The 24,802-nt window shown below is 44.3% G+C and overlaps 1 protein-coding gene across 26 annotated transcripts in view; it reads left to right on the forward strand.

Moving 5' to 3' along the window:
• Positions 1-24,681, forward strand: part of TENM1 (teneurin transmembrane protein 1) — a 1,198,498-nt gene extending 1,173,817 nt beyond the window's left edge. For all 26 annotated transcript variants that reach the window (XM_053273541.1, XM_053273531.1, XM_053273550.1 and 23 more), the window contains 4 exons: positions 2,762-3,149; positions 6,095-7,315; positions 10,109-10,251; positions 16,937-24,681. In XM_053273541.1, coding sequence (XP_053129516.1) covers positions 2,762-3,149; positions 6,095-7,315; positions 10,109-10,251; positions 16,937-17,695 — 2,511 coding nt within the window. In that variant the 3' untranslated portion in view covers positions 17,696-24,681. The remainder of the gene's footprint in view (positions 1-2,761; positions 3,150-6,094; positions 7,316-10,108; positions 10,252-16,936) is intronic.
• Positions 24,682-24,802: the final 121 nt, after the last annotated feature.

Below are 24,802 nucleotides of genomic sequence, written 5' to 3' on the forward strand. Positions count from 1 at the left end.
ATATGTATTCAGTACTTGGTTTGGGCCCCTTTTGCAGTAATTACTGCCTCAATGCGGCGTGGCATGGATGCTATCAGCCTGTGGCACTGATGAGGTGTTATGGAAGACCAGGATGCTTCATTAGCGGCCTTCAGCAATTCTGCATTGTTTGGTCTCATGTCCCTCATCCTTCTCTTGGCAATGCCCCATAGATTCTCTATGGGGTCAGGTCAGGTGAGTTTGCTGGCCAATCAAGCACAGTACACTGTATACTTTTCAGAGTCATCGGAAAGCAGCATCTTGGTGTAGACCTGACTGGAGTGACCAGGGTGTTTAAGAAGCAGGGGAGAGATGAGCCTGTCCGAACTGTCTTGATAGAAGGGACACGAAAGGAGCGCGTGGTCTATGGTTTCCACCTCCCCAGAGTCACAAGGACAGAACCTTTCCATGAATGGGATCTTCTTGTATTTGCCTTCCAGAATGCCAGAGGGAAGGGCATGATACCGGGCAAGGGTGAAAGCCCTTCTATGGCTTGGTATTTCCAATTGTTAAACATAACCATGTACCCCGCTCTGGGGCCCCTGGAGGAAGTGCAGGATATAAATGTTAAATATGAATTTTAAAAAAAATTAACACAGGAATCTGCCATCTACTGAGTCAGACCCTTGGTCCATCTAGCTCAGTACTGTCCACATTCACTGCCAGCAGCTCTCCCAAGATTTCATGGAGTCTGTCTGGAGATGCTGCCAGGAATTGAACCTGGGATCCTCTGCATGCAAGCAGATGCTCTGCCACGGAGCTGCATCTTCCTCCCCTGCGGGGAACATCTTACAGCAGACCCCTGCTAACTGAGCAAAGAGGCATCTTTTCAAAGTGGTGGCTCTCTTGTATTTAGGAGCAGGGAGAGCTGCCACACAACTATTAACGGAGACCTGTCCTTTATTCACCTTGACAAACTAGCCCCCATTATAGTTTGGGTCAAACTCACCCTCCTTACTTCCCCTGCTAACTGCGCAAAGAGACACCTTTTCAAAGTTGTGATTCTCTTGTATTTAGCAGGGGGAGAGCAACTGGCCCTATCCAGCCCCAGCACGGCATCCCTCCAGTGGATGTTGCTCCTGTCAACCTTATGTTTCTTTTTAGATTGTGAGCCCTTTGGGGACAGGGGACCACCTTATTTATGTATGTATCTTTCTATGTAAACCGCTTTGAGAACTTTGGTTGAAGGGCCGGTATACAAATATCCATCGTAGTAGCACTCACATGTAGTTACCCATCCACATGCAAACCAAGGTGGGCCCTGCTTATTCACGCTTGCTACTGCAAGACCAGCTCTCCTCAACGGAGAGAGACTCCTGCTGCGTTCTCCCAACACTGCTCGATGTCTAACTCCAACCAGAAGGGCCTAAGAAGTTGCCTTTTATACCGCGTTGTATAATTCACATTGAAAAGTTTATAGGAACATCTCCCATGGCTCTCCTTCCATTTTAAAGAGGAGAGCTGGCCTTGTGGTAGCAAGCATGACTGGTCCCCTTAGCTAAGCAGGGTCTGCCCTGGTTGCATGGGAATGGGAGAGCAGTTTTTGCAATCGTGAGTTGCTGCAGTGTGGCTCTGCACCAGCTCGGGGGTCTCTCCAGCATGCCCTGCGTGCTCGCTCAGGGCATGCTGGGGCTTCCGGGGACCCTGATCCCCCCAGCCCCCTGACTAAGCCCACTCTCCCCGCAAACCTTCCCCAGGTTCTTCTCATTAATCATGAGAAGAGCCTCTGTGTGTAATGCTTGCATTTGGGGCGGTATACAAATGGGTTAAACAAACAAACAAACAAATAGTGATCGCAACAAGTGAAGTGGGAGAACAGAGAATGAACCTATAGTTTATGAGTTCAGTCTGCCTCTGAGAACAACTTTGAGCCTTACACACAGAGAGAGACGTGGCAGCCTGATCATGCACCTCTCCATAATGGCTGCAAAGCTAGCTGCAGACAGAGAGACTGTGTAAGAGCTGTTTCCACATGCAGAGCTTGTGCGTTCCCCCTGCACCACTTCCTTGTCAGAAGTTACAGCCCTGGTGTGCTAAGAGTCCTAGGCAGCCTCTGAAGCTAGCCAGGGCTATCAATTTTATTGGTGAAAGGGATGAATTATGAATGCTCACTGTCTTAGAGGCTCAAGGAGCTGCTAGAACTGGATTAAATGAAATGAATAAGAGAGCATTAATCAATATCTATGCTAGTGCTTTGCACACACGATGCAAACTCGCTGGCTGCAGGCTCTCTGTAACAGAGTGGTGTTTATGTTCCATGCATTAGTATGCATGTCTAGCATGTCTCTCTAAGTTTCTTTAGCAATGGAGTAGTTGCAAATTCAGAGAGGGCCTGCACTATTTTCACAGAGAAAGCAAAGGGCTCTGCATCCCTGGTGAGACCCTGGTGGGGGGCAAAGTACTGGGTCTGCCTCCTTGGAGAGGGGAAAGTTTCAGGTTTACAACCCTGGTGAGACCCTGGAGCAGGGAAAGTACCAGATCTGCATCCCTGGTGAGACCCAGGAGTGGGGAAAGTACCAGGTCTGCATCCCTGGAGTGGGGAAGGTATCAGGTTTACAACCCTGGTTTGCCCCTGGAGAGGGGGAAGTATCAGGTTTACATCCCTGGTGAGACCCTGGAGTTGGGAAAGTACCAGGTCTGCATCCCTGCCCATCCCTGAAGCACTATGCCACTGCTCTTTAGTTTTTCTTTTTTGTTGTTGTTTTGGTAACCCATTGTTCCTATCACTTCTGTTTCCTTTCAGTCTGTGATGCTTCTCCTGCACAGCCAACGCCGCTACATCTTTGAGTACGACCAGTCTGACTACCTGCTCTCTGTTACTATGCCCAGCATGGTGCGCCACACTTTCCAGACGATGCTCTCTGTCGGGTACTATCGTAACCTCTACTCCCCGCCGGACAGCAGTGCCTCCTTCATCCAAGATTTCACCCGAGATGGGCGGCTTCTGCAGACTCTCTACCCAGGGACAGGGCGCAGGGTTCTGTACAAGTACACCAAACAGTCCCGGCTTTCAGAGATTCTTTATGATACCACACAGGTCTCCTTAACGTATGAAGAATCGTCTGGAGTTATTAAAACAATACACCTCTTGCAAGATGCTTTCATCTGCACCATCAGATATAGGCAAACGGGTGAGTTAAAATGATAAACTGACATTATACTCTGGGCTGTGTATCTGTAGCTTGTTTGTGACAAACACTGTTCAGTTCAGTGCTCCAATGTAAATTTTGGAATTCTGAAGTTTTCACACACCAAAATTCATTCTCCCCTCCCCAATTTTTTTTTTTTAATTACAATTTTTAGTCATTTTGCTGGTGGTGGAGCAGGGAGAAGCAAGATGAAAGTTGGTTTTAGAGGACATTCCAGTTAGCTGGAGCCACCTAATGGCGCAGCGGGGAAGCAAATTGCCTAGAGAGCATGACGCTGTTGGTTCGAATCCCCGCTGGTGTGTTTCCCAGAATATGGGAAACTCCTATATCAGGCAGCAGCGGTATAGGAAGATGCTGAAAGGCATCACCTCACACTGCGTGGGAGGAGGCAATGGTCAACCCCTCCTGTATTCTACCAAAGAAAACCACGTGGCTCTGTGGTTGCCACCGACTCAACGGCACAACCTTTCCTTTCCTTTCCTTTCCAGTTAGCAGGATGATTATATTTTGGTACCCTCCACTGTTCTTTCTCTTTCCCTATAACTGCTGTGATTGTTGTTTAATTTTATGCAGCAGGTTGCTCAACCTATTTACTTTAAACCAGGGGTCTCAAATTGCAGCCCTCTAGCTGGTGGTGGACTACAACCCCCATCATCCCCAGTCACTGTGGTCAGTTAGATTTCAAATCCCATCATCCCCAGCCACTGTGGCTAATAGCCAGGAATGATGGGTGTTGGCAGCCAACATCTGCAAGAGGGCTGCAGTTTAAGACTCCTGCTTTAAACATTGCAACATAAATGCATAATAAAGCCCACGACAAAACAATGATAACATGGGAAGATCAAACGCAGACACCCGTAAGACTGCAGGTTCATGGAAATGTTCCAAAAATGCTTGGGAAAGATAAGCTGTTGCATTATTTGCTAAAGGTTAGGCAGGCTAGAGTGAAGGACCTCATTTGGGGAAATACGGTCCAGAGAGGAGATCTGGTCTTGTGCTAACAAGCATGACTTGTCCCCATAGCTAAGCAGGGTCTGCCCTGGTTGCATCTGAATGGGAGACTTGATGTGTGAGCACTGCAAGATATTCCCCTCAGGGGATGGAGCCGCTCTGGGAAGAGCAGAAGGTTTCAAGTTCCCTCCCTGGCTTCTCCAAGATAGGGCTGAGAGAGATTCCTGCCTGCAACCTTGGAGAAGCCACTGCCAGTCTGTGTAGACAATACTGAGCTAGATGGTCTGACTCAGTATATGGCAGCTTCCTATGTTCCTAAGCTGACCCTGTATGGAGCCTGCTTCTTTTTATCTCATATGTTACCTCCCTAGCAGGAGCAACTCTAGAACAACTAGTTTGGGGGTGCAAAGGAGGTCAGCAAGGCTTTGCTAGACACAGAAGCTGTTCTCATGAGCAACAACAACCGGGCCGCGCAGCTCCTGACAGTGGCACGGCGGAGAGACCCCTTCAGTAGTGTCTGCCACAGCTGCAGTGAGCACACTCAGTGGGGCGGGGGGCTCCCAGTAACGCACCACACGCTCGGCCCCCAGAGCTGCTGGGTGAGCTGCGGGCAACCCGCAAGAGAGCCGCCGCACGTTTGGGTGGGCAACCCACCGCACACTCACACCCCCCAGGGAAAAGGTGAGAGATCGTCTGCAGGGAGGGTTGGGAAAAACCCGCTCTCCCTGAAGATCCGAGCAAAGCTCTTCACGTTAAATACTTAGGGAGGTGAGGTAGTCAATGAGTCTCCTTCTTACCTGGATGTATGGGCTTCTGAAACTTGTTCTGGGAGAGGAAGTGAATGAAGTTTCCTTAAACAATGGAAGTCTTTTAAAAAAAATTAATTCAAGCTACAGGACCATAATAGACTATGACTGTATTGTCTGATACTTTGTAGCTAAGCAGGGTCCACCCTGGTTTGCATTTGAATGGGAAACTACATGTGCAAAACTGTAAGATATTTATTCCCCTAAAGGGATGGGGCCGTTCTGGGAAGAGCACCAGCATGCTTGCACGAAGAAGGTTCCAAGTTCCCTCCCTAGTATCTCCAAGATGGAACTGAGAGTGGCTCCTGCTTGCAACCTTGAAGAAGCCACTGCCAGTCTGGGTAACATAGGAACATAGGAAGCTGCCATATACTGAGTCAGACCACTGGTCCATCTTGCTCAGTGTTGTCTTCACAGACTGGCAGCGGCTTCTCCAAGGTTGCAGCAGGCAGGAGTCTCTCTCAGCCCTATCTTGGAGATGCTGCCAGGGAGGGAACTGGGAACCTAGATGCTTTTCCCAGAGCAGCCCCATTATCCCCTGAGGGGAATCTCTTGCAGTGCTCACACATCAAGTCTCCCATTCAGATGCAACCAGGGTGGACCTTGCTTAGCTAAGGGGACAAGTCATGCTTGCTACCACAAGACCAGCTCTCCTCTCCTGAGCCAGATAGACTAATAGTCTGATTCGATATACAGCAGCTTCCTATGTTCCCAAATCTTTCCCTGCACTGTTGATTGGCCCTCTTATTTGAAACACAGGAGTGCATTTCTGTCATGCTAGTGTGGATTTATCTGTTGGGGGCAGTGGTTGATGCCAAGAGTATAGCAAGCTTCGTGTAAGCCCAGGGACAAAAAGTGTAAGATGGTCCCCTGCCCCCCTCCCAGCTGCTGCCAGTCTGTGTAGACAAAACTGAACTAGATAGAGCAATGGTCTGAGTCAGTATAAGGCAACTTCCTATGTTGGCTGGAGGAGTGAAAGGGGGTGCGAGAAGTATTTTGGGGTAAACGCCTGCTAACCCTTGCAGTCATTCCTCCATTTAGTACAATAATAGAAACGGATGCTTCTATTTATTTCCTAGTTATTTGTTTATTGGATAATGCTGATATGTTATTTCCTTGATGTCCTGTTTTTCTTTCTCCTCAAGCATCTGTTCAATGTTTTGTTCTTAGGTCCACTTATTGGTCGTCAGATATTCCGATTCAGCGAAGAAGGTCTTGTGAATGCCAGATTTGACTACAGCTACAACAACTTCCGCGTAACCAGCATGCAGGCCATGATCAACGAAACCCCTCTCCCTATAGATCTGTATCGCTACGTCGACGTATCTGGGAAAACAGAGCAATTTGGGAAGTTCAGCGTAATCAATTATGACTTGAACCAAGTCATAACGACCACTGTGATGAAGCATACCAAAATTTTCAGTGCCAATGGCCAGGTGATTGAAGTGCAATATGAGATTCTGAAAGCCATAGCCTACTGGATGACCATTCAGTATGACAACATGGGTCGGATGGTGATCTGCGATATCCGAGTCGGCGTAGATGCCAACATAACAAGATATTTCTATGAATACGATGCTGATGGTCAACTTCAGACTGTCTCTGTGAATGATAAAACCCAGTGGCGTTATAGCTACGACCTCAACGGAAATATCAATTTACTAAGCCATGGAAATAGCGCACGGCTTACTCCTTTGAGGTATGACCTTAGAGATCGGATCACACGCCTAGGGGACATTCAGTACAAAATGGATGAAGATGGCTTCCTCAAACAAAGAGGAAATGATGTGTTTGAGTACAACTCCAACGGTTTCCTGCACAGAGCTTACAACCGGATTTCTGGGTGGACAATCCAGTACTGTTATGATGGGCTAGGTCGACGGGTTGCCAGCAAATCAAGTTTAGGACAGCACCTGCAGTTCTTTTATGCAGATCTCTCCAATCCAGTCCGAGTCACTCACTTATACAATCATAGCAGTTCAGAAATAACCTCCCTGTATTATGACCTTCAGGGTCACTTGATCGCTATGGAACTAAGCAGTGGAGATGAGTATTATGTTGCATGCGACAACACTGGAACACCTTTAGCCGTCTTCAGCAGCCGAGGTCAAGTGATAAAAGAGATTCTGTACACGCCTTATGGGGAGATCTATCAGGACACAAATCCAGATTTCGAAGTGGTTATTGGTTTTCATGGTGGGCTGTATGATCCGCTGACTAAACTGGTGCACCTGGGGCAAAGAGATTATGATGTCATTGCCGGGCGCTGGACGACGCCTAACCATCACATCTGGGAACAACTGAAGACTATCCCCAAACCGTTTAATCTGTATGCATTTGAAAATAACTATCCCGCCGGCCGGATCCAAGATGTGGCTAAATTCACAACAGGTAAAACGTAATTGTTTCATGGAAAAATGTTTCTGTTAAAATTGCAATTGGATCTCTGACCATGTACATATTTTGATATAGAATTTTAAAAATTGTTTGTAGTTTAATTTCTCTTAATACAGGCAAATCTCGATATATGTGGAACTGCTATTTGCAGTTTCGCATATCCACAGGAGGAAAATACACCTGGTCTCTACTATCCATTTATTCAAAAAAGTAAAAGTAAGTCCAAATCTGTAGATTTGTAGTCAAATCTGGCCACTTATACAATTCTGAAAAACCCTTCAGAATCACAGAGGTCATTTCCGGTCACCATTTTAAGAAACTGAGCCATTTTGTGGCTCTTCTGTTAAAAAATAAAATAAAATAATTCCACGGTTTTTCAGGGTTTGGGGGAGCATTTCAGGGGTTGGGGCATTCCTGGCCTTTTAAATTCAGGATTTCAGATTTGATCTGATTTTTAACTAATTTTAAAATGAGTTTTTAAGCTCCTTTGTATTGTATTTTCTTTCTTTTTTTTGTCTGTTATGATTTAACGTGTTGTGTGTTTTTATTGTGTGTTTTAACCCTCTGTTGTAAGCCGCCCAGAGAACAATTTGTTATGGGGCAACAAATAAAGTTGTTTTTATTTTTTATTATTATCATGAATACTGTTCTATTATTTATTTTTATTTATTCCTGGGTACGTGGAGACTCCACAGAGCACAGTACTGTAAATACTTTCAGTTTTTGTTGCCTTTTTCCATTGTGTTTTTACCTCTTTTCTCCATTTTGGAACCTAACTCCCCATTTTCCATAAGCACAATGCCTCGTTACTCGCGGTTTCATTACCTGTGTACTAGCCGAGGAACAGAGACCCTGTGAGTAACAAGGTTTGCCTGTACAGGCATAGCTCATCTTAGTGTTTATAATAACAGCATAGCATAGCTGTTTCCTATAAACTTGCCTCCAGCCCAAAAGTCAGAAGTATCATTTCCCCACACCCTGGGATTACCAGCACATTGTAGGCTCCCTGCATCTATGCATTAGACACATTTAGCTGTGCAATTACAGGAAACAATTTCATATATCATATATTTTTCTCCCACAAATTACCCTTTTAAAAAACATTTAATCATAGAATTACATCTTTAAAAAATAATAATCATCATAGGCTGACAACCTGACTAAGTTTACTCAAGGATGTCCCATTGAAATTAAAAGCACAAGTTAGTCATTCCTTGTCAGAATGTCAACCACAGAATTTTGGAGCTGAAAGGGACCTTGGAAGTCTTGTGGGCTACCCCCTGCTCGGTATGACTTCTTCTGCAAGGTGGCCATTTAGCCTCTCTTTTTAAACCTCCAGTGAAGGACAGCCCATCATTGTTCAAGGTGATGAGAGCTGGTCTTGTGGTGGCAAACATGACTTGTCCCCTTAGCTAAGCAGGGTCTTCCCTGGTTACTTATGAATGGGAGACTTGATGTGTGAGCACTGCAAGATATTCCCCTCAGGGGATGGAACTGCTCTGGGAAGAACAGAAGGTTTCAAGTTCCCTCCCTGGCAGCATCTCCAAGATAGGGCTGAGAGAGATTCCTGCCTGCAACCTTTGAGAAGCCGCTGCCTGTCTGTGAAGACAGTACTGAGCTAGATGGACCTATGGTCTGACTCGGTATAAAGCAGCTTCCTATGTTCCTAAGGTAGACGATTCCCCTGTTAAACAGCTCTTCGGGTTAGGAAATCGCTCCTAATCAGCCTAAATTTGCTTCTATATAATTTCCGTCCATTGATTCCAATCCTGCTTTCAGGACTTGATTGTAGACAGTAAATGGATGCTAATTTCAGAAGGTACTAACTACCTTTCAGGGCTGGCTTACTCCACTCCCATAGAGGAGAGAGAATGCCGCATTTAAATGACTGCATGTTTTATTTCAATTAGTGTGTGTGTGTGTGTGTGTGTGTGTGCCACACACACAATGCCAATAGTCAGGGGTGATGGGAGTCGGCCCTGAGGTTCTCTTACATTTATTTTTGTGTCATGGAGTGTGTGCCTCAAAGCACAATAGGCAACATACAGACTACATTAATTGTGATTGAGTCCCATTGAGATGAATGGGACTTAAGTTAGTCATAACTCATCTATTTCAGTGTTACTTAGTCATGACTAACTAGTCTAGATGTTGTCCATTGTGTCCAAATTAATCTTGCTCTCCACTCCCCGTCCTCAGGGTACAAGAAAAATCTTTTTGTCTAAATAATGTTTTATACAAGATGATTTTGTTGTTAACTTGTTTGATGCCTACTCGGGACCTCTGCTGCTGACCTAGGGCTCAGGAATGCACTCCCTGTCAAAACAAGAGCTTCTCCATCTCTGACTGCTTTTTTAAAAAGACCCTTAAGACACACCTGTTTTCTCAGGCTTTTGGTTAATTACTGAACTTTTTGTCATTTGCATCTGCTTGTTTTATTTTCTAAAATTGTTTTGATTGTTTTATCCTGTTTTATACTTGTATTCTAAATTATCTACACCGCCTAGGGAACACACATCAGGCGGTATATGAATGTAAGAAATAAATAAACTTATTCCAAACTGTCTGGAGATCTACAGGTGAAAGGCAGTTTACATATTTAATATATAAATAAATGGGAGTGGGGGGAGGATTACTACAGCTTGAATGTATTTTGAAGAGACTTCTGAAGCCTAACATTTAATCAAGTAAGAAACCATTAATATTGCTGAGGACTTTTATTTTTGTACAGTGCTTGTAGAATTCAGCCTAACTGTATTCTTCCCCCTGACCCCAATTATTTGGTAGATATTGGAAGCTGGCTCGAGCTGTTTGGTTTCCAGCTTCACAATGTCCTTCCCGGATTCCCAAAGCCTGAGATGGATGTTCTGGAGACAACATATGAGCTTATGCAGCTTCAAACGAAGACTCAAGAGTGGGACCCTGGAAAGGTTAGCAAAAGCACCTGCATACATTTGCACGCACATTTACTCAATACAGTCAACACTGAAATGGAAGATATGACATGGAATTCTAGTATCTTTATTTCTTAGAGTGTGAAAATGTGTTTCATATAGGCACCAGGGATGAGAAAAAATGTCTTGGGGTCCACTTCTGGCTCCTGGCTGCCATGACCCCTCTCCTAAGTTCAGAGTCTAACCCTGATGAGGGAGGAGCAGCTGAGACAGAAGCACCAGCCCTGGACTCAGCCTTAGGCCCTAACACCAGGCTGGTGTCTGGCTTGCCAGTTAGGAGATCCCAGAGCCAGCTACCTCAAAACTGGAGAACCCAGTCAACACCCCCTGAACCTGAGCCCCTCAAAGAATCGACCCCTACCATGCTGAGAGCCCTGCACTCCTCTGAGCTTGTCTACTAGCCCAGCAACAGGCCAGGAGGGACGTGATGGCGGAAATGTGTAAGGCTTCAGTCAGGGTGGGGGCGGGGCTGCCCCTTGTATTCTCTCCACTCTCTAAGCAGGCAGGTGGAGCTTGAGAAGGGCTGTTTGAGCCTGGAGGGAATTTAGACTTAGTTCATCTTTGGACTTTGCTGGGACACCGTACTCACTTGGAGCTGTCCATGGTTCTGCAGCTTCAGCTCGCCTTGCTGCCTGCCGGATGCCCTGTCGGATCTCATGAATTCCAATTGTAGGACAGGACATTGACCATCCCGGTTTCAATCTAAAAAGCCCCAAATGCTTTGAAATGCTTTGGCTTTTCTTTGTGGGAACGATGCCCCAACTCCCATTTTAGCTGCCCTACTTCTCCTCCTCCATCCACCCATCATCATCATCATCATCATCATCATCATCATCACAATACTACTACTACAACAAATATTTTTATATTTGTAATATATAAAATATTTATATACAGCTTTTCAGCCACATTTCTCAAAGCAGTTGACGAAAAATAAATATTAAATAAATAACATGGTTTCATGTCTCCAAAGGGCTTACAGACTACAAATAAACAGAAGGTAGACGCCAGCAACAGCTGCTGGAGGGATGCTGTGCTGGGGTTGGATAGAGCCAGTTGCTCTCTCCTTGCTAAATACAATCATTTCCCACTCTATATCATTTCTGAGATTGAGCTATATTCTATATACAGCCACACCGTAGATTGATATGGCTTTATGATACTTGCTATTTTATTTTTAATCAATTTCCTTTAACCGTTCCAATACTGCCTTTTGCAGTGCCGTAGCACAATGCAATTTTCAGTAAGCTTCCTCACAAAAAAACCCACCATATCTTGCCCATGAAATAACAGCTACTTCAGATTTCAGTCATGTATATGTGAGATGTTGGGATTTATTTGTTTAAATTTGCCCCAGGGTGGTGTGTGCTGCATGTGGCTAGAATATGTGAGTGCTGTGCCTGTGGATGGAAAAAGGTAAAAAGAAGTTACAGGAAACAGAGTGCACATCTTTGGCTTCCCACCTGTAAATAACTACTAGAATGCGCTTGAGAGGCAAATAAAAGAATCAGCTATTGGACTAGGACTAGAGGAGACTAGAACAGGACTCCATTGATTAGTCAGACAGCCGTATCAAAAGAGCATAATACAATATCAGAATATTCCAAAGGCAGCCTTTCGTATTATTTCTTACATTGCCGTTTCAATCCCTGATTCTTCTGAATTTCACACAGCAATGACTGGGTCTGGAATATGGTGCATCCGTTTCTACAGAAACAGACTGGGGATGGAGGAAGCCACCTTATACCAAGAGAGACGATTGGTCTCTCTAGCTCAGTATTGTCTACACTGACTGGCAGCAGCTTCTCCAGGATTTCAGGCAGGAGTCTGTCCCAGCCCTACCTGGAGATGCTGTCAGGGAGTGAACCTTGGACCTCCTGCATGCAAAGCAGATGCTCTGCCATTGAGCTACTATGGACCCATCCCTACATGTCTAGGGACATCTGAGGACCAAGCAAGATGTCACCAGGGAATCTTGGTTCCCAACTTCACATTCTTCTCTGCATGCATGCATGCATGCATCTTCTTTTAGGGATGCTTTTGCAGGCAAGAATTTATGGGAAGGAGGAGGTTGCTGGACCAGTGTTCAAAGACCAGGGAGGGTAGAGGAGGCTTGTTCATAAGGAATAAACCAAACAGAAAGGGAGGGGCACTTGCAATCTGTGTCAGTAATGCCTGCACTGAAATTGGGACTTTCTATGAGTCAGGGTGAGCTGGTCACCTCAGGCACAGCTACAGGGAGGGGTTCAGGGATTGGGAGGGGTTCGGGGTGGCTCACATTATTTATAAAATAGTTACAATATAAAATCAGACTAATAAAATTAACCAAATCAAACAAGTTAAAAGTCCAAGCTAAAACTACAGTCAGAATTAGCTTTTAAAATTTCAAATCAAATTCTTTAATAAGCTAAAAACTAAGAATAATAAAGACTAAAGAACCTACCAGAGAAAAGCAACAGGTGAAACATTAAAAAGTCTCTTTAAAAAGATGTGTTTTTAGTTGTTGTTTTAAAAAAACCAACACTGAGGGAGCATGGTGAAAGCTCTTCAGGGAGGGCGTTCCAAAGCCAAGGGGCCACAACCCAAAAGACCCTGTCTCTAGCGCCCGCCAACCAGATCTCTGTCAGTGGCAGGGCCATGAGCAGGGCCTGAGATGATGAGCAGAGGGTCCTGGCAGGTTCGTATGGGCGAATGCAGTCCGACAGGTATCCTGGCCCCAAGTCGTGTAGGACTTTAAAGGTCAAGATCAGCACCTTGAATCTAGCATGGAAGCGGACTGGTAACCAATGAAGCTGCTGTAAGATGGGTGTGATACTCATAAAGTGACTTGCACCCACCAACATCGTTGCAGCAGCATTCTGAACCAGCTGAAGCTTCCGAACCATCTTCAAGGGCAGCCCCACACAGAGCACATTGCAGTAGTCCAGTCTACTGGATGGCAAATGTTGGATCCCTGCAACCATGGGAGTCATCCCACCATGGGATGCCCCTGGGGCACGCTATTCATTTCCCTCTCCTCATCCTCCTGGGCCGACCCTCTTTCCCGCACCGCCTGACTTGAGCTAGGAGTGCCCCACCCCCAAGATGGAGGAGGGAGGCATCATACTGTCCTTCGCCTCAAGCAACATAATGGGTTGAACTGCTTCTGACTGAAATCCATGAATCTGAGCATGGAGACTCAGTCGAAATTGTGGGCCAAAAGGGGAAGAAAGAGAAATAAAAGTCGTTCCATCATGAGAGTTTTACTACAGATGACCTGGCCAGACAGAAAACATGGATAATATTTTCACAGATCAGTTTACCAAGCTACTATGGCTTGTCAAAGGGAGTAGACATCGTAGTAATGAGGGACCAACTATCTGGACATCAGCTGGAAGTTTAAGAGTTTAAGTCCAATAAATTATTGACTTAGCTTGCTGACAGCCATCATTCATATGGTGGGAGGAGGAGTGAGGGGGTCAGATCGTGAACCGCCTAGGATAGATAGATAAATAGATATCTTTATTTCGGTCATTGACCAGCAATAATAAACAAACAACAACTACAAACAATAATCAGATGGTAAGTTCTTTGCTAATTTTACAAATTACGTAACAGAACTTGGACACATTCCAAGAAACTTCGTCTTAAAAATTTGACAACAAATAATCTAAATAAAGCATTGGTGTGGCCAGGAAATTCAATTAAAAAAGAAGAAATAACATTAATTTGAATATCCTTGTAAAATGTACAATAGAGTAATACATATGCAGTTGTTTCTGTATCTCCCGAACCACAAGGACAGAAGCGGGCTGGGTATGGTAATTTCTTAAACTTCCCCTCTAAAACTGCAGTGGGAAGTGCATTTAGCTGAGCAAGAGTTATAGCTCTTCATGAACCACCCAGGGATTTCTGTATGGAGTGGTAGAGAAATGTACTAAATAAATGTCCTGGACTTAATTCTTATCAACAGAGAGGAATTGGCTGATCAAGTGCAAGTGGTAGGAAATTTGAGAGAAGGTGACCATTCCATCTTGGAAGTAATTCTATCAATAGGGAGGGAGAACTGAGGACAGTTGGATGCGTACCTTTGATTTTAGGACAGCTGGTTTTAATGAGCGCAGGAGAAAATTAGGTCAGATCCCATGGCTAGAAATTCTAAAGGAGAAAGGAGAGATTCTGAAAAGCAAGATACTGAAAGCACAATGGCAAAGAATTCCATGAGAAAGAAACATGGGAGACATCAAAGGAAACCAGCGTGTCTGCACAGAGAGTTCTCTGAAAAGCTGAGAAGCAAATAGGGCATGTATAGGAGATGGAAAGAGGGACATATAGGCAGTATAAAAGAATAGCCCGCACCTATCGAGATGGTATCAGGCAGGCTCAAACTCAGAATGAGCTGAGGCTTATGAGAGATGCCAAAAATAAAACGCTTGTGTTTTTTTAAAAATTGGATAAAGGAAGCAGTAGGTATGTTGCTTGGATAAACTGGTTACTTGGAGAAAGTGGTAAGAAGCAATGAAGAGAAGGCAAAGTTTCTTGCCTATAGTGCATCAGTGGACGCACTCTTGAAGAAAGGAGCAAATTAGACCTCAAGATTGGTAAAGAGATGGCAGGAGAACACTAAGGAAGCTTAAATGAGCTCAGGTTTCCAGGTCCAGATGAATTATGTCCCAGGATACTAAAAGTGATCTAAGAGCTGCTTTCTGTGATCTTTAAGAACTCCTGGAGAATGGCGAGGTGCCAGAAGCCTGGAGATGAGCAAATGTTATCCTAATTTTCAAAAGTGGGGAGGAGGAGGAGCCAGGAAAGTATAAACCAATCAGCTTGACACTGGTAAGGGCAAGGGCAGCCCTTCCCTGAGGCAAGGAGAGCAGTTTCCTCTGGCAGCAGATCATTGGGATGCCAAGGAGGCATCAAGATGCTTCCCTGCCTCCTTCCCCACCACACACTTTTAAAGGGAAAGAGGGGGAGGAGGATGCATGCAAGAGGAACAGCATTTGGCCCCCTGCCCTCAAAATCACCAAAGCACTGGATACCTGGCGAGAATCTAGAGCAGAAGATTCAGCAGTCAGTCGGTGAGCACTTAGCAAAGAATTCCACTCAGTCATAACTTTATTGTCGTAACCGCAGGTCATAACAAAGAAAAAAGGAAAGTACATCCCACAATCGCCATATACCACAAGATATAATCATCCTAATGAAACAGAAATTATGGTTTAGGGCAATGCCTACTGCTGGCAAATTTTTACTCGTTTTCATGGATAAGAAGGAGAAGACCGCAGCCTGGTGGGTGACATGGGGAATACATCTGCCAAAAGAAATATCACACATTCCATAATGAAACCCTTAAAGTTTTTGATAATCTGTCTTAAGGTCTTATCTCTAATCAACCCGTACCAAGGGCAATAAAATACATAATGAGTAATATCCTCCACCTGACCAGACCCACAGGGGCAGAGTAATTCCACAGGTAATTTGTGAAATCTTCCATAGAGATAGGCTGGAGGCATGGTTTGAAAGCACATGCCAGTAAAGGCCTTCCTCAAAGATGGAGAATAGCAATATTGCAAAAAGATTTTATATTTTTGATAGTATCGAAACCAGGAGGAAAAGCCAGAAAGTTGAACCATAGTAGCATCCCTGCCAGCATCTCATGAAAAAAGCCAATCTCTAATTTTTTCTCTACTCCAAAGCTGTAACTCTGCAATTGGAGGCAAATCAATCAAACCTATCATGCGAGACAACAATACAGATCATAAGTTCTTTTCCAAACAGTAATTATGGCCAAATTGAACTAGGGGGTAGAAAAGGATGTGGTGACTGGTAAGAGCCAGCCTGGATTTGTCAAGAGCAATTCGTGCCAGACTAATCTTATCGGCTTTTTGGAAAGCATTTGATGACGTCTCCCATTATATTCTTGTCGACAAGATGGTAAAATGGAGGATAGATGATTATTGGGAGGCGGAGGCCTCACCCAACTCCTTGGAGATGTTGGGGCATCAAGAGAGGATGGGAAGCAGCTTTTGAGGCAGGGATCAACAGCCCAATGCCAGCAAAGAACCTGAGCTTAAGGGCCGGTATGGGAACTGCCACTTGAAAGATGGGTTCTCACATAATACTTAGCACAAGGGAAATTTCTGGAAGACACCACGGTGACTGCCCATCCCTTCATCCAGGATACCATCATGGTGCAAAAGGTGTCTTGAGAAGATAACCTCACAACTTGATCCTGGAAGCAAGTCTCCCTGAGGCCAGTAGAATGTATCCCAACTTTATTGCCCCAGTCCAGCCTGAGGGAGAGAGAGAGAGAGAGAGCATTATTAACGTTAACATCCATCATCTCATTCCTAGACATCAATGAACATCTGGACACAAGCTATCCATGTAACTCTCAATTGTCTGCAGTGGGTACACAAAGATATGCATCCCCATCCATTCTTGGGATGGGGACATGTATCCCTATCCACTCTTTCAGCTCATTGCTCATTCACAAGGTGCCCTCGGATACTTAACGCAAGTGCAGGACAGGATCCCAAAGTCCCACTGAAATTAATGAGATTTAAGTCATTCATGACTAACTGAGTCTGGATCCTGCAGGAGCTGTGTGTGGTGTGTTTCTGGGCTATAATGATCTATAAAATCTTTCACTTTGTACCCTGTTGCTGATTCTCTTTTCTAGACTATACTTGGCATTCAGTGTGAACTACAAAAGCAGCTCAGAAACTTCATTTCCTTGGACCAGCTTCCCATGACTCCCAAATACAGTGATGGCAGATGCGTGGAGAGAGAGACACAGCCCAGGTTTGCTGCAGTGCCATCTGTTTTTGGGAAAGGCATCAAATTTGCCATCAAGGATGGCTTGGTGACCGCCGACGTCATTGGGGTCGCCAACGAAGACAGCCGACGCATTGCTGCCATCCTCAACAACGCTCACTATTTGGAGGACCTCCATTTCACAATAGATGGGCGGGACACACACTACTTCATCAAACTTGGGTCTTTGGAAGAAGACCTTGCACTAATCGGCAGCACTGGAGGACGCCGTATTTTGGAGAACGGAGTCAACGTCACTGTGTCCCAGATGACTTCTGTCATCAACGGGAGGACTAGACGGTTCGCCGACATACAGCTCCAACACGGTTCTTTGTGCTTTAACGTTCGGTACGGAACTACCGTAGAAGAAGAAAAGAACCATGTTTTGGAAGTAGCCAGGCAGAGAGCAGTAGCTCAAGCCTGGACTAGGGAACAAAGACGGCTTCAGGAAGGCGAAGAAGGTATCAGAGCCTGGACAGAGGGGGAGAAACAGCAGCTTTTAAGCACAGGGAAAGTGCAAGGCTATGATGGCTACTTTGTCTTATCAGTGGAGCAGTATCTTGAACTTTCTGACAGTGCCAACAATATTCACTTTATGAGACAGAGTGAAATAGGCAGGAGGTAACAAAAATATATATAATCTCTGCCTTTGCATCACCAAAGACTGCCTGTTTTTAAAACATTAAGTAAAGGTTTATTGTATTGGTTTTTCTAGATCAGAACTCTGTATATATAAATATAGAGGGGGGGAACATATCCAACTGCCTTTAAATGTGACAGAAGATGGTATTTTAATATAGTTTGTTTAAACTCTTTGGAAGATGGCGGTGATTTTTAGTTCTAGTGTGGCTGTATTCAATATTCGGATGCAGCGTTCTAAATGTTGAACTTCATTTGAAAACAGTTCACTTGGGCAAATATTCAGTGTGCTCTCTCTTTCCTTCTTCAGGGCATACTTTGTTGAATTTAATAATGTGCATACAACATTTTGGTGGTTAAGATATAACACCCTTTGTTTCTTGATCTGACTCACGACATCACCAAGTAGTCTTCATTCGCTGTCTTTTTTACAATGCCTTTAGGCATTTTTACAGGGGCAAAGCACACCCACAAATACTTTTCCCCACCCTCTGTTCCAGTAAGAAATATACCACCCCTCTAGAGTTCATGTCTGCTAGTTTGGGAGTCGTCATTAGGGTTGCCAACATTTCATTGCCAGAATGAGGGATGCAAATTGGGGGTGGGGCTGGGAGGTGTATGCAGTGGTAATCAAGAGCCTGAGTATCATTGATATATATGTAATTGAATTATATGCTATTGAATAAATAAAGGACAAATGAGGAACAAATGCTGTCCCTATAGGGACCAACATTTCATCTCTGAAACGAGGGACATCCTGCGTAATGAGGGACAGTTGGCAACCCTACCTGTCATGTCACCTCACTATTAATACGTTGCAATTTTTCATTTTCGTTCTTGCCTCATGACAGGAGTTTTCAAACTTGGGTCCCCAGGTGATGCTGGACTCCAGCTCCATCATCCACAGCCACAATTGGCCGCAATTTGGATGGTGGGTGCTGTAGTCCAATAACATCTTGGAACTCAAATAAAAGTGGAGAGTCGAGACTGGAAGGATTGCTGATCATTATGTTCACAAATACCGCAAAAGTGAAGGATGCCCCCATCGCTTGTCGGTTCAGAGTATATGGCTAGGAACATCACTGCGTAGTTACTCCTGTTGTAAATTTGCTGGTGCTGAAGTTCTTGTAACAGCTACCATGTGGTTTATTAGAACACCCGCAGACAGACAAGAGGAAGGTGTGGTTTTAATTCTCCCTTAGGGCAAAACTGTTTGGCCCTTGCAGTGGTCCATGAAAGCCTTCTCACAACACAGGCAAAAAGTTTTCATCACTGAGAATAATAACATATAGCTTTTGCATAGCACTTTTTTGCATATTTAAAGCGCTTTAAATCTATTACTTTATCACCCCGATTATAACTCTCTAAAGTATTATTAACCCCATGTTGCAATTGAGGCTAAGAGGGAGTGTCTTGTGAGACCACCTTATGAATTTATGAATTCCTAGCTCCGTCTGCATATGAAGGGGACTGGCCATAGAAATGAGAAGCCCATTGGAATCTACCCTTTCCATGTGAAGGAGTCAGGCTACTGGAATCTTCCCTTCACCACTTCACTTGACCATTGGAATCTACCATTTAATATCTACAGATATTAAGAATGTTGCCGTGCCGGCATCTGCATTTGTACAATGGTTATTTGCTTTGCATTCTGCCAAAACAGACTTGGGCCCTAAATCTTAAAATACATGTTGTCATGCCCCAATCCCATCAAAATCAGTCATGGAGGGTTGTGATTCCCAACTCAGTGAAGATGCTTCATCAAAGTGAATACCTTTGGGCTCATTTGAAACCAATGGTTGGAGAACAGCCTTGGTGTAAACTCAAGGCCCGTTCATATGACAAAGAAGGAATAATCCTCAGTGAGAGGGTGATGGACACATGGGAGTTTGGCACTTGAAGGTGATTGCGTGATTGTTCCCTCAGATGCACAGTTTTGCAATTCAGTCTAGATTTTCTTCTCCAGTGTTTAGCCTGTTTCTGGCAGCTTTGCAGTGTTTTGTATTGAGTTGCAAGCTGAACCATTCATCAGAAGCTTCTACCCACATTAACAATGTGGCAGCTTGAACTGACTCTTTATGTATGTATCTATGTACATTGATTTGTTGCAAAAGCGGCAGAAGATGCCAAATAAGCTGTCCATTCTAAGCATATACTAAGTGCAATTCACCGTTCAGTTTAGATTGGGCATGTGGAAAATGTGATCCTGTTCAGGGTAGGGCTGATCATGCAATCAGACCTCAGCCTACCAAATAACAAAAACATTTCTCCTTCTTGAGTCCATTGTCCAGGTCCTGGGTATTCTCCATTTCTGGCCACAAAGAAAGGACTGGCCGAAGAAAGTCCCCACTCCCTTTAATCATGGATTGCTCTATGATAAAATAGAACACACCACTGGATCCAATTAAGGCAATCACAGTAAACAATCAGTAATGGACCTTGGTCCCTGACCCATTCATCTATTGGTCATTCTGATCTGGTGATTATTTCCCATGGAATCATGGAGAATTTTGAATACCTCCACACCAGTCTAAAATGGGCCTTGAGATCCATGAATCTGCACTTTTCACAGAAAGTCATTTCTGGACTTTATTGATAGAAAGTGCACTCATGATCATATATTTTAGCACTGATCTAAGATGTCAGCACTCAGTTTTGCTTGTAGTTTAAGCAGTTCTTCTTTTTATAGCTTATGAGTTAAGGTATCGTTTTTGAAATGCTTTAAAATACCCAGAAGGAACCAGTGTTTGAATCTACTAAATAGCAATTAGCTTGAACTGTGCATTTCTAGTATGTAATACACATTACGTTAGCTTGTGCCTTGAGTTCCTTACAATTATATTTGTATTATATGCAGGAAATGCACTTTATATTACCTACCATGGAGGATTTTTAATGCTGCCTTGGATATTGCTGTTTTCATTGTTATACCAAAAGCTCATATGATGAAATTGAGTACAATCTTTTCCCTTGGCATTTACCAATGAATGAGTAGAATTGCCCAGGTGCATTTTATAGGCAATGTTTAGTATAAGAATATGGATCAGAAACATATTAAATAACAGTGCCTCCAGATTCTGGTGGTATAAGAGAAATGTTTTTATCATGTCTGCTTCTGACATTCAGAAAAAGGATATATGTTGCCATTTACAGGTCACGGGCACAATCCACCATGATCCAGTCCTGTGCAAGGTTCAGTGAAATGAACCGTGGTTGGACAGAACCAGTGCTGACAGATTTCAGTTAAAAGCAACAACATTTTAAGGGTGCATCGAGACCGTACTTGTTTGGGTCCCCCCCCCCTTGGAAAGAGAGTTGTTCTCCAGACAACAGGACACTTCACTCGTCCATAAACTGGGTAGAAGATGAGCCCTACCCAGTTTCGAGAGCTGGGTGCACTCCTCTCTTGCAATTGTGTGTGAGATAAAAACAAGGTAGGCGGCAGGGAGCTTGGTCGTCTGTCAAGCCCCAGATGGGTAGGACAGTATTTCTCCCGACCTCATTCAGAAGCTGGGGATGGCATCTGGGGAGGGCACGTTCGTCCTACCCAACTGGGGCTTCACAGAAGATCAAGCTCCACACACCCTGCCTTGCTTTGATCTAAGAGAAAATTGCAAAACGGGAATGCACCCCAAGTCCCAAAACTGGGTAGGAGACCAGTCTCATGTTTATGATTGTGTGAATCTACACCCTTATCTGGCTTATTGGCATGCTGCCATTCTTGTGACCCATATACCTACGAAAAGCCAGTATAATTGCCAGAAGACGCTTTGACACCAGTTGCAACAGTGATTGAGATGGTTTCACATGCCTAGCCTAGTGAATCGTGGATATTTTTGCCAGTCCAACCACTTCCCTTTAAAGCCCCTTGATTCTCCCACTTCGATAGTGGCAGCATGCCATTGAAAGGGTTTTGTGTTGTGCTGGTTATAAATGTGCCGACGAAAGTGAATACATAGCATGTATAGGTGCAGGGCAGGATACTTCTCTGTGTTCACTGGCTGGCATCCAGAGCAACAAAACCATATGTGGAAGGGACCAAGTTGTGCTAGGGCCGGTATGGGCAACCTTGACATCCCAGCTGTTGTTGAGCTACAGTGTCCACCATCCCCAGCCATCATAAATTGTGGAGTGCCAGGTTGCCTGCCCCTGTGCTAGAGAAAGAGGATGGCTCAGTGTTGTTACCTTGTAGTAGGTTTTTAATGTGTAAATCTGGTTTTAATTGGGTCTTGCTTTGAACTGAATTTTATTTCTATATTGTTTTATTCACTTTTTTTGCCTTTTTGAGCCTCCCTGAGCAGTATTGCACTGGAAGGGCAGGAGAAACATATTTTAAGTAAACTAATCAAAAAGGGACGCTGCAGAATTGCATAGGGAACATAGGAAGCTGCCATATTCCAAGTCAGACCATTGGTCCATCTAGCTCAGTATTGTCTACACAGACTGGCAGCAGCTTCTCCAAAGATGCAGGCAGGAGTCTCTCTCAGATCTATCTTGAAATGCCAGGGAGGGAACTTGGAACCTTCTGCATGGAAGCATACAGTTGCTGTTCCCAGAGCGGCCCCATCCCCTAAGGGGGATATCTGGCCATTGTTGCACAACATTTGCCTGGAGCGCAAGTGTTTGTCTTGAGCGCAGATTCCAGACTTTGCACAACTTCCTTCCACATGCGGCTCATTGCTCTTCATGTTGGCCGCTATCTCCAGTAACATTTTGCAAAGAAAAGGAATTAAGATACTGCATCGAAAAACCACAATTACTTTCTCCAGGTGGAGGTAGGAGGAAAAGCATGGGTGTCCGCAGGGGGGCAAGGGGTAGTTGTCCCCCTGGATCCAGTCAGTATTGGGAAGAGGGGCAGCTCTATCCCTCTCCCACCTTTGGCAGTCAGCGCTTCATTCATCGCTGGCTCGGGGCTACAAAAGCTCCAAATCTGTGCTGAACAAAGCGGCAACTGCCGAAGATCGGGAAAGGGGTGGAGTTTCCTCTTTCCCTTCTATTGGCCATGCCTTCCTGTGCCTGACGTTGAAGCAGGGGGGCGTGGCCAGAATTGGGTAAAAAGGGCACCTCCACCCCTTTCCAGATCCTCAGCAGTTGGTGTTTCATTCAGCACTGAGCTGTTTTCTATGCTTCAGAGAGGCAGAGAAAGTAGACTCAGCCAGCGTTGAATGAAGTGCTGACTGCCGACGATGGGGGGAGAGAGATGGAGTTGTCCCTCCTCCCAATATAGGCCACATGTCCTTGCATCTGACGTTGATGCAGAGAGCATGGTAAGGGTACTCATGCTAGCGCATGCCCATTTTATTTATTATTATTATTTATTTAACATATTTATATACCACCCAACACACAAGCCTCTGGGCAGTTTACAATAGGATAGGGGCCCCGGGGCCACCACCAGCAGGAGCATGCCCCCCAACCCCCAGAAAAGTCCCGCAGATGCCCATAAAAAGGGAGCACAGCTTGGAACCAAGAACAATTCATGGAATATCAGATTAATTAGTCAGTGAAGGATACTGGCAAGAGGAGAAGAAATCCCTGGCCCCACCAAGGCCTTTCTTCACCTCCCTTTCTGGGTTACAGTCCAGAGATGGGCTACTCCAGTGGCCATATGGCTCTGTCTTGTATTCCACACTGAAACACAATTCTGGAAGTTTATAGCTCACCCTAGCAATATCCCTAGTAGGAGAGCTAGGTTCTGATTATGATGATTATTATTTTGACATTGAAAACATTAGTTCAAGAACTATGCCACAATACAGGACATTTTCATCAGTCTATAGTGTTATACAGACAATGTATATATTCTGTACGTAGAACATAGTCAATACAATCTGGAAGACATGCAACCTTGTGTCCACATCCCATTGAAGCTTCAGAACATTCAAATTGGACCCTTGCTAAAAAGTCACATTTTGCCTATATTGTTTTCAGACATGACATGACAGAAATGTGGTGCTGTGGTCTGGAGGGTGAGTAGTGGTGTGTGTTGGTTTTTGGTTTTTTTTAATAAACCTTACAAGTCTGCTTAATGTCCCTGTCCATGAAAAGGAAAGGAGCAACTCCGTTTTAATGGGACGTCGTAGGAGCTGTACAGGGAGGGCTGTAATAGAGTCCCAAGCAATATTAAAGTAGCTTCGTGGAGAGGAGCAAACAAAAAAGAAAAATGTATTTTAGCATAAGATGACAGACATTGCAAAATTTGTTAGACTGTGCTGGAGTCTGCACTCTGACCCTACTCCTGCTAGTGCTATGATTTCCCACCCACCCCACAATTATACACCTGTTGGCTTATAGAGACTTTAACAGAAACTGGTAATACTCAAGTTAATTTGACTGTGGCAAATTTCTTGACCTTTGACACTTTACATTATCGGTCCAAGAGAATGTGTTTGCCAGTTACAATCTTTTCTTAGATTTAGTGGTGAAGGTTAGCCTCTTAATAAACGTTAGTATATCAAAGTGTGTCCTTGACAATATTTACATGTACAATGAACCATGGCAGAACGCTGAAACTTGACTAAACAAGGTGTTGATAAACACAACCCGAAGCCTAGCATACAGTGTTATGTCAATTACTAGTCTCTCTGATTTTGCTTTATCATGAAAAATAATGATGTTTACAGTGTATGCCAAGATTTTCCATTGCTATCTAACAACAGCAGTTCTAATCTTACTGAAATTGTAGTATAATGGCCTGAATCTTGTTGCTAGGAAACAATAGATTCCAGTTTTTGTATTCCTGCTCTGAACACTGGCTGGATTCTGTACAGGTTTATGTTGAGTAGCTGCAGTTTAAACGGTTTGTTGCATTTTGCTCTGGTTTTCAGACTGGAAGCATGTATTTTCTACAAGCCCATTACAACAACCTGCTGTAAATAGTAAAAGTTAATATATGATGTGTTGACATTTGAAAGACAAAGTACTTTGAATATTTCATTTTTAAAAAATAAAGTTGCAAACGATGAACCAGAATGGCCTCTTATGTTTGCTGGTCTCGTTATTTTAGAGAGGAAAACAACCAATGGAGAGTCTGGATTTTATATGATGGGGGGTGGTGTTGGGGTTGAAATAGTCGATGCATTGTTCTTCTGTG

The sequence above is a fragment of the Hemicordylus capensis genome, chromosome 11, assembly GCF_027244095.1.
Source record: "Hemicordylus capensis ecotype Gifberg chromosome 11, rHemCap1.1.pri, whole genome shotgun sequence".
NCBI classification, from domain to species: domain Eukaryota; kingdom Metazoa; phylum Chordata; class Lepidosauria; order Squamata; family Cordylidae; genus Hemicordylus; species Hemicordylus capensis.